This window comes from Nannobrachium achirus (genome assembly GCF_963921795.1).
Source record: "Nannobrachium achirus genome assembly, chromosome: 20".
Taxonomy (NCBI): domain Eukaryota; kingdom Metazoa; phylum Chordata; class Actinopteri; order Myctophiformes; family Myctophidae; genus Nannobrachium; species Nannobrachium achirus.
This window is the reverse complement of record NC_137827.1, coordinates 40294380-40305270: the sequence shown is the minus strand read 5'-3', so window position 1 is coordinate 40305270 and position 10891 is coordinate 40294380. Positions and strand designations below refer to the sequence as shown.

The window sequence follows — 10891 nt, the reverse complement described above, 5'->3', positions numbered from 1 at the left end:
AGATGACGAAGTGTCACACCAGATGACGTTTTCTGCATTTAGGACTACCTTGAGGCTACCAGGTACACATTAGCATGCTAACAACATGCTAGCTATAACAAAACAACCTAGATTTACATGTAATTATGACCAAAGTTTCAAACAACTTTTGCTTTATTAATGAAAAAGGTGTCACACCAGATGACATCCAGAAGTGCCACACTTGTCAAAGTTTCAACAAGATGGCATTTCATGAAAATGTTAAAATCATAACTCACCTCAGACACCTGTCTTGCAGTTGTGCTGGGAGTGCTGAATAGCCTTACAAAAGAAGGACCTCTCTAGCCCAGTAGGTGTCCAAATTATTGCCTGTTTAATTTTTCCAAACTAGTGTCACACCAGATGATTTTGGTTTGGGGGACAAAATCTTTTTGATCAGAAATGACTGAAAACATTATGCTTGGACTTTGAAAAGATATAGGCTCACAAATAGACATTTTTTTTTGCCTAAATTCATTTTTAAATGAATTTTAGCAATTCTTTTTCTTAGTTTTATTCAAGTTCCCACTTTGAGAAACAAGGTCGGGACAGTCACACCAGATGACATTTACCATGTTTGGTTGAAGATTCTGAAGAAATGAGGAATGAAATGTTTTAATCTTGAGTAAGTTCACATAAAGCTTAATGTCCTGCACAATATTCAGAAGGTTTTTGACAAATATATTTTTTATTTATACATGTTTGACACCGAGGACAGCGAAAACGCTACGTCACGTCACCCACCCATAAACAGTATATAAACATATTATATTCAATACCTTTGAAGTGAAAATGCATCTCTATATATACATACAGTATTATACTGTAACGTATAAATAAACCATTTTATATTATGTGTAATTTGTATGCAAACCGCAATTATCATCAAAAGGAGGCAAAGAAAAACCACAAAACCACCTCCCCCAACCCAGAATGATAAAATGATGTTAACAGTTATGTAACAATATAGTAATGACCCTCAATCACAACAAAACAATATAATGACAGCCTCATCAATGAATAAATATGGGAACATAATGTTTATCAGGTGATTTAGCGAAGGGAGAAATGAGAGTCCATTACACACACACACACACACACACACACACACACACACACACACACACACACACACACACACACACACACACACACACACACACACACACACACACACACACACACACACACACACACACACACACACACACACACACACACACACACACACACACACATTCCTAAAATAAAGTTATGGTGACAAAAGATTCACAGATGGTTTCAACTTGACCATTGCACCACCTAGTGTTTTTGGTGAAGAGGTGCAAGCAACTGGATTGTGCCACCAGTTGTTGCTGACTCAAGGAGCATTTTATTTAAACACAATTTCACACTTATTTATGGTAGTAACCAGTCCTGGAATTTCATCATTTTAGGGTTAAGGCCACTTGGCCTTTGGTGTTGTCCATTTTTTTAGGGCACAAATGCCAATACGATAAGCAGATAAAGTCTGGAGCTTTCAAAAGAAAAGAGCCTTGTGTCAAAAGCTCTCCTTGCGAGTCAGTCAGGTAACACTGATGGGACGTTCAGGTGTTGAACCATTGCTGACCAGTGAAGTGATCAAGTCACAAATCAGCTAATCTGGGTTCCCAGAAGCTTCTCATTTTCGCCACAATCAGCCAACTTTATGTTTCGGAGATGATTCTCTTTTTCTTTTCTTTTTTTAACTAGGTGTTTTCTGTTTTATAAAATATAAATGGACAACAATGGCATAGACATATTTACATATACTTTGACCCATTTCTATGCAGTTTAGTCATCTCTGGAAAATAGAGGGTATGCGTGTGACATCATCATCATACCCGGAAGTTATGCGGGAACGCCTACTGAGTGTAAAAAAAAACTACTTTCTGCATGGCCTTGACAGCTCAGCTCATACATGCAAACAGAAAAGTCCTATCTGATTGCATTAAACAATGTTAAACTCACTTTGCCACTCAAAAATTGCCACTCGATTTGCCATTCACTTTATGCATGCGCAAACCCTCAATTGACATAATGAACATTTTAAATAAATAAACAATATTATATTTAGAATCAAAAAGTAGGCTGGATGTACAGTATTATATATGATTAGTTACAAACAACCCCAAGTACATAGATCAAAGGAATTACAACAATTAAGAGATACCTTATAAATACACTATAATTGTTTTATGCAGGTGATGTATCTCCAAGTTCACCACATACAATATGAGTAAATACATTCAGGGAGGAAATCTGTGAAAGGAACAGAATATTTTTAAGGTGATTATGCTATAACAACGTGTTAGTGGCAAGCAGTCGACTGTTGAATCCCACACTTGTCCCAGTCACATTCCTCATTTGTATGTGAGACTGATGTTTACACTGGAAGTGTTTTGAAAAGTAATTACATTTGAGAATAAATGTGGTGTTAGGGAATTAATGAGGACACTGGTTGATGATACGTGACACATATGACACATAAGAATCAATGTCACATGAGTGTGTTGGAGGTGCAATCAAATGAGGGTGCTTTTTTTTGCGTGTAGATTTGGCTTCTTTTTGTGGCTCATGAGCTTGAAAAAACAATATTAGGACATCCCGTTGTCCAGGTCCCTGTACAATATTTAGGCCATAGCTAAAAATATGTCACAGTATAGGCTACAATCTGTCTCACAATCTCAATACTGATATGTGTTGTTTGACAGTGGCAGACTCGTCCGCTTCCGATATACCCAAAGGCTATGTATGCAAATAATTACCTTCATTTACCCTAATGGAATGCAACACACAGTCTGGATCAGCAAGCTACAAACTAAGCAACTTGATCACAGTTTTTAGAGTCTGCTACTGCTTGTTGTGATACCTTTGAAGCATCATCCCATGAGAATGATGTTTGGCTAAGCTCCATGTAGGCTATATGTAGGTATAACTGTAGGACTAGTCCCATGGGTGTTAAGTAGTAGTTCACCCCCCAAATTACTTTTCTTTCTATTGATTATTCACACCATGGAGACTTGAGCTTTATAAGACAATAATTTGATTACAATAATTTTACCCCCATTGACATCCAGAATCAATGGGGGTAAATTTACTATAATCAATTTCTGTCTTTTTTTTGGTCAAAAACCTAAAGTCTCCATGTTGTGAGTAATCAATAGAAGAAAAGCACATTTAGGGTTGAACTACTCCCCTCCTGTTCCGGTTCATTTTCCCATTGGTTTTACATTAGTTTGTTTCATTGGCTCAGCAGCAGATTGAACACTGGTGAAGGTGTCATGTTAACGGCTGTGGGATACTGAACCAGAAAAGTAAATATGCACCCTCTGGAAACCTGGGGCTGGGTTTGGCACAGAGCCTATCAGTCAGTCGGTCAGCACCATTCATGTGTGTAGGGCTGACCTGTGGGTCAATCCAACAGCACAAATATATTCGGTGTCACACAAGTCAACGTCAAAGCCTGATCGAACCCTACAACCCCACCTGTTCACTCAGATAGGCTAACACAGGCACATTTGTTGAACATGGGGAAAATGGACACAAGACACTTAATAGTAATAAGTAACGGCCACATTATGCACACTTAGTTTTGTACCACACCTTGTAGCACACACTACTGCTATAAATCCATGCCTTGAGGACCAGTCATACACAAAACTATAAAAATATAGTTTTACAAATCGTATCAAGTGGATGGCAGAGTTCACAACGACTATAAATAATAATACAATGGTGAACAATAGAGAGATAGTTATAGTTATCTTTATAGTTATAGTGCTCAGTGTGAATGACACTTAAGAGCTGTAACATCAAGAGGATGTCAGATATTAATAATAATAAATGTGATATTTGCATTTGCTGATCATATCTTCTTGAAGCCATGGCTCTCTAGAGCAAGTTTATGACAAAGGAACAATAAATAAATAAAAAGTGAATAGCTGTTTGTGTTGCTAAACATCAGACTTCCCTGGAAACGAAAACTGTCATAAAATTGGTTTGGTATTGCAGTGCTTGTCAAAGTGGAGTCCAGGGACCCCCAGGAGTCCTTGAGGGGCCCCCAACAAAATGAGTCAACACAGCATCAGTTTTACTGATTTAACCGTACTTCATGCTATGGCTATTCAAAATATAGCAGATCTACAAACTCACAACAGGTCACATCGGGAAATAGATTGATCTGCTATTTGACACATTTTGAAAAACCTTGGAAAAATAAATAAATAAATAACACTGTTATCCCCTCAAGAACCACTGGGGGTCCTCTGACCCCACTTTGAGAAACACGATTTATAGTTTCAATATCCCATGGCTTGACACCTACTGTATCAAATCAAGCTATTAGGTCAGGTAATACCAAAGAGAAATTCTAGTGTCTGACCTTGTGAAAAAAAAAACACAGACATAACTGGAAATATTTCTACATTTTTATTCTGGAGGGAAACAAATGTTTCTTTAAACTAGGTATTTTGTGTTACATTACTGCATAGCATAGCAATACCATATAGACATTATTTCAAATGTTTATTCAAATCAATTCCACACAATTCTCAGCCATCAAAAAATATAATATATTCAGAATCAAACTAAAATCTATTGTATTGCTTTGATTTAGATAATTAAGTACAAACTACTCTAGGTACACAGATCAAAAACAATTACAACTATTTCAAATTAATATTATAAAGTATAATATAAAATTATAATATCATATAAGTCACCAGTAAGAAGGGCGTGAAGCGACCTCGCGCTTTGCGTGCACACGGGCGCTTTTTGGCATGTATACTTCTGCTGAGCTGGTCGAGTCATCACTGTGATGTCAGAACAGGTCAGCCATGAGGTCAGTGTTGTGATCTTCATATATGGATATCCAGTTGATGATAATCAGAAGTCTTGACATTCAACAATGTGAAGTCAGAACAGATCAGCTTAGACATTGAGGCGTTACGGATGGACGGACTGAGTCACTGAAGGACAGGATCAGCCAGTTTCATAGTTAGTCAGTCAGTCAGCCAGTAACCTTTCTGTGTATAGGGCTGGTCCGTGTGTCCAGTCAACAACACAAAGTGTGGTGCCACAACTCACATATCAATGCAATTCTACAAAAGTGGACCTACTCAAGAGAATGTTGCATTCCGCTAATTTCTGAGTACAGTGGGCCATGTAGTGTTTTTTATTCTGAAAAAGGTCTATGATTTCATCATAGACATGCCTTTCATTTCATAATGCTTTCTGATGTAATTAACGATGGCCATCTCATCATTCAGCTCCTTCCTGAACAGCATGATGTAGCACTTGGGGGTAAAACGGCAGCCAAGAATGCTGTAGCTGGAGACGAGGATGGCAGCTGCTTCGATGGCCCGTAGGTATTTATTGTTCACATAGATGTATATGGGAATGAAAAGGATCCACACCACGAGAAACAGCGACATGCTCATAGTGATAAAGCTGGCGTTTCTGTACAGATCAGGCAGCCGCTTCCCCTTGAACGCTAACAGGAAACAGGCGAAGGCCAGCAGAGCAATGTAGCCCAACGTGGAGATTAAAAACGTGTTGGAGCCATTGGAGCACTGTTCCAGGATGATCCAGTGAATTGAGTGAATAGTGTCTCTCTTTGGAGAAGGGGGGTGATAGGCCAGCCACAGTACGCACAGAACCACCTGGGGAACTGAGAAGATGGCCACCACAGCCACAGGTTTGTTGAGCTTCTTCAGTCGGCTTCCCTCCCTCTGGTCAAAGTTAAAACCCACTAGGATCTGGATGAGGTTGGCCTTGATGCAGGAGACGCAGAGGGTGTAAGCCATGCCGAACACGGGCAAGCCGGTCTGACAGGACAGTCCAGTGGGTTTTCCCATGAATGCAAATGTGGAACAGAAGCAGGCAAGCAAGGAGAGAAGCTCCAGAAAACATAGCCAGCCTCCGACAGCCTTCACAATTGGAGTATTTCTGTGGACTGCGAACAAAACAGTCACGACAATCGTGCCGATGATCCCCAGTATTTCAAAGAAGGTCAAAATGACAACGAAGGTATCAGACCAATCAGGGAATTCAGTGGGCATATCCAAGCACTTGTCCATCTCTTCAGAGCTGTACTGATATTCATCGCAAGGAGTGCATTCCCTACCTGTGGGAATAAAACAAATCATTTTGTCAAAGATGTTAACTCATTTGTATGGGCCAGCAGGCTGCTTTCTGGGAAAACGGTGCAGGAAAGTGAGTTCAAATCCGGTTTAGAAGAGGAAAGTAACATAGTGCCCCCCCCCCCCCCCCCCTTTCTTTACTTTTTTTTAAAGGGTTGCCAGGTTGAAAGTGTAATAATAACAATACATAACAACAGACAATTTGCACCTAATACAGTACAAGACAGCAAAAATATTTTATTTTGTTTGGCATAGACACCACTGTCCTCTATATAAAACATACCTCCTCCCGATGACACATGTCTCTCAGTACACGGTACACATTTCCTGCAGCATTGCTCTGCATCACTTTTTAACTCGTATCCAGGTGCACATGTTTTTTCACAGTTGAAGGCCGTAACCTTTAAGGATAAAACAAGATAAATGAATATGTTAATACATCTATTTATAGACAATCTGTTGTAATAAAAAAAAAGCATGAGCTCCTGAAAGATTTACTTTACCGTAACATTCTGCATTTTACAAGGGAGATCGACGTCAAGGAATTCAATTTTTCCAGATGGCCAATACTCCCCTATTGTTTTTACATGAATCGAATTGCCAGTCATGTCCCATTCAACGATATCATAGCCAATATTGGGGTCTCCGTTTTCATCAAAGAATATATGAGTAATGTTATCCACACAAGTGCTGACATTCTTGATCTCTTCAAGAAGCTGTGGAGGCAATGAGCAAATCAGCGTGCAAGAAATGTCATCTATGCCTTAATTGCAGTATGTTTCTTTTTCTTGACATTTGAGTTACTTTCACAAAACACAGTATCATTATGTAGTTGTCTGACAGTTGTCATAGGCAGAATACATTTTTGAAGGGACAATAAAATGAATGTGTGTGTATGTGTACAGGTACAGTATACCGTATATGTGTGTGTGTGTGTGTGTGTGTGTGTGTGTGTGTGTGTGTGTGTGTGTGTGTGTGTGTGTGTGTGTGTGTGTGTGTGTGTGTGTGTGTGTGTGTGCGTGCGTGTGTGTGCGCGTTTGTGCATGTGCCAGTATGTGTGTGCCAGCGTGCATGTGTGTTTCATGTGAATAGTACCTCCAAGGCTGTAAAATCTCTGGGATCACGAGCGCACATTTCGTTGTCACACCCTAGCAGGCTTCTCAGAGCTTCAGCAATGACTTTGACAGCCAAGTAGATGTTGTATGACTCATCCTGATCAATATAATTCACCAGGCAGTTTGGGTCCATACATCCTCTTTGGTCAGGTTGCGCTCTTGAGCAGTTCTCGGTGTCAGTCAAATCAGAGGACGTGGGACAGGGAGGATAGTAAGTCAAATGTTTTTTTAAGAGGATGCTAGTATTTTGATTGATCATGGTTTCCAGAAAACTTTCAAAACCAGGTACTTTATTCCTCCTAGAGATAAATCCAAAGACCTGCCCAATCTTCAGCATTTCTGGCTTTTCTGAGATGCACCTAGAGGTGGACCAAGTGTCGCTTGCGATCCAAGTCCGGTTGAGGTTGAGCTGAAGGGCTGCTTCTAAGATGATTTTAACATTGGACTCTTTAGTGAACAAGACTATGGCCTCAGCAGTGGAATTCCTTATCAATTCCATCAGCTTATCAGTTTCTTTTTTGAGGCCGAAATCATCAGGCAGGATAGTCTTAAAGTCAATGCAAACATTCTTCATGCCATTGAAGTGGTCATTGAGCCGCTCAGAGCCATACTTGCCATATTCATCATCACTTCCCACGATGGCCACAATTTCCCAGTTGAACTTCTCCACAAGCCCGGCAATGGCCTTTGTTTGATATGCGTCACTGGAAATAGTTCGTAGAAAACTGGGGAACTTGTACTTACGACTGAGAAGCTCACTTGTTGAAGCAAAGCCTATCTGTGAAACAAAAACATCGGCTTTGTTAGAATAGTTCCTGTTTTAGATGAAAATGTGACGATATTGAAGAACCAAAGAGATTAACTATTGTTTGCCTTAAAGGAGTAGTTCACCTTCAAAATGTTTTTCCTATTGATTACTCACTCCATGAAGACTTGAGTTCAATAATATTTTTTGTTTTTTGTTGCATTCCTAAGACAATAATTTGATTACAATAAATGTATCCCCATTGATTCTGGACCCAAATGCATGTGGGTCCCCATCCGGAATCAATGCTGGTAAATTTACTATAATAAAATGTTTGTCTTAGTAATGGGACAAATACAAAGAGCTATTATTGAACTCAACTGAAGTCTCCATGGCATGAGTAATCAATAGAAAAAGAAAAGTCATTTTGGCGGTGAACTGCTCCTTTAAATTACATAATGTTTGCCATTGTAATGTAAATCTACTCATTAGCTTCTAAACATCAAATATCTCAAAGTCTAAGTCATTTGTGATATTAGTAATAATGAATAAAAACACACCTGAGGTACTGATGACAGGGCAAGGAGTCGTGACACAGCGATTGACACCTCTGAAGACCTCTCACCAATCACTATTTTAACACGTGGATTAGAGAGATCATAGGGCTCACAGCTCGTGTTATCTGGCCTGCCATACAGCAGGTGAAGGGCGTTGTTGATGGCATTTGTCACATCTCCGCAAGTGTCATATATTTCATATCCAATGGTCACATTGGGCAAAACTTTTGGCGTGCGCTGGTTTATTTCTTGGATGGCAAAGATCATCACTTGAGCTCTGAGGAACATCTGGAAATCATAGCTGCAACAATAGAGAACAGAAAAATCTGCAGGGTTAATTTAATTCTGAGGGTGCATAAATGGAACCAAATGGACCCTTACCCATTTGTAAATCTGAGTACGTCCAAATCAAACCAAAAGGTTACTTCCTTAGGGCCGGGGACTATTTGGTTTGATTTGTACACTCTCAGATTGTAAATTAAGACTTAGGATTTGACAGTATACACAACTGTAAGTTGAAGTCCCTTAGTTAAAATTATTACAAAAAACATACATTAACCACTTCAGCCATAGTAGGCCTAGATAGATCTTCAGTTCAGACATTTCATCTACAAGCTCACATGAATCTTCTATTTTCAAATGATCTTTACACATTTTATACATTTGAAAACATGTGAAACGTGACATTCTGCGTAATGAGTAGGCCTACTTTTACTTTTGGTAAGTACATTTTGATACCAATACTTTTGTACTTTAACTTTAATTTTGAATTCCTGACTTTTACTTGTAACAGAGTATTTATTTTCTACATTGCAGTATTGATACTTTTACACAAGTAAAATATTTGAGAACTTTCCCCACCACTGTCCTACTCACTTATAGCAGGGTCCAGGCCAAGGCTCTTGGGTTTTATTAGTTCCCAAATGAATAGGGAAAAGTCCTCCGATGATGATGTCCCCAGGAGCAGACACCATTGTTGAACAGGACCAAAGTGGACACAAGAAACTTACAAATATTAATAACAGCCACATTGTGCACACTTTGTACCACACCTTAGTATCAAGTCATGCTATATATACTGTACCCATGCGTTGGTTTCATTGAAGGGTTTCTGAGGGAAGAGCTGCAACAATAAGAGGAAGTTAGATATATTTGCATTATCATACAGTATCATCTGCATAATGATGCACTTGCTCTTCCTGAAGCCTTGGGAGCAATAAACCAAGGGAACAATAAACGCTCGTGTTGAAGAAAATCATACTTCTCTGGTAATAAAAACTAGCATCATATTGGTTCAGCATTATCATACTCTGTCAATATGCAAGCGTTAGACTTGACATGTAGCCTACTGTTGTGTGTCCGTCTTTTGGTGCATCACTCATAGAGGAAATATTACTATTTTGGCCTTTTTTAATACTGCATTTAATCTAAGCTAAGACAAACTAAGCCAGTGTTTACTGTATAATATTACACCTAAATAAAATGTATGTTTCTGGGGCAGTGTGTATGATTTGCTTTTAAAATAAAAGTGCCAATCTTCCATTTGTCTTGCCTTTCAATGTATGGTAAAGGAGATGACCTGCTGAATATGTGGGCCGAACATTTAGCATATTTGGTGTAGAGGGGAAAAGGGGAGAGTGTGTATGTGTGTGTGTGTGTGTGTGTGTGTGTGTGTGTGTGTGTGTGTGTGTGTGTGTGTGTGTGTGTGTGTGTGTGTGTGTGTGTGTGTGTGTGTGTGTGTGTGTGTGTGTGTGTGTGTGTGTGTGTGGGGGCTTAGTATAGAGCACCTGGGGACTGAAGTCAACTAAGTATATAGGGTTTACATTATTATAAACATGCATTGCTGACAAAATAAATATAGGCTACTGGACCCATTTCGCCTGGGTAACCTGTACTTACTTAGACATGCCACTAGATGTCAGAGTTGTGTAAGGTGGCCGTCCCCTTTCCGCCCCATTTTCTGGCAAACAGTTGCCTACTAAACAGGTGTATTGTGTTTAGCTGAGAACTCCGAAGACACGCATCTCAGTTGGACTTTGAACATTTTACCTTTATTTAAAAGTTAAATACTGGACTTTGTACTGATCTGGAGCACCTCGTATTGTGGTTTGTCATGACACCCCACCCAAAGTTGGGATGGGTACCCGTTTATAGCCATATTTGCACTGGGTTAGGTGGTACTGGTAGGGTAGGGTTTAGGCTACCCCTTCACATGTCCTTCCACTGCGCCACCTCCCTCCTTGGTCCTTCAGGATTGGGCAGTTTAACACCCACGACTCGTGGCATCATTGGCAT

The 10891-nt window shown here is 39.6% G+C and overlaps 1 protein-coding gene across 1 annotated transcript; it reads right to left on the bottom strand.

Moving 5' to 3' along the window:
• Positions 1 to 5228: 5228 nt before the first annotated feature.
• On the bottom strand, positions 5229 to 10891 carry LOC308306149 (G-protein coupled receptor family C group 6 member A-like; the record flags this gene model as incomplete). Its single annotated transcript, XM_080751049.1, has 5 exons — positions 5229 to 6163; positions 6781 to 6895; positions 7275 to 8072; positions 8600 to 8897; positions 10809 to 10891. The coding sequence occupies 5 exons, from the start codon at positions 10889 to 10891 to the stop codon at positions 5229 to 5231; spliced, it is 2229 nt and encodes a 742-aa protein (XP_080607175.1).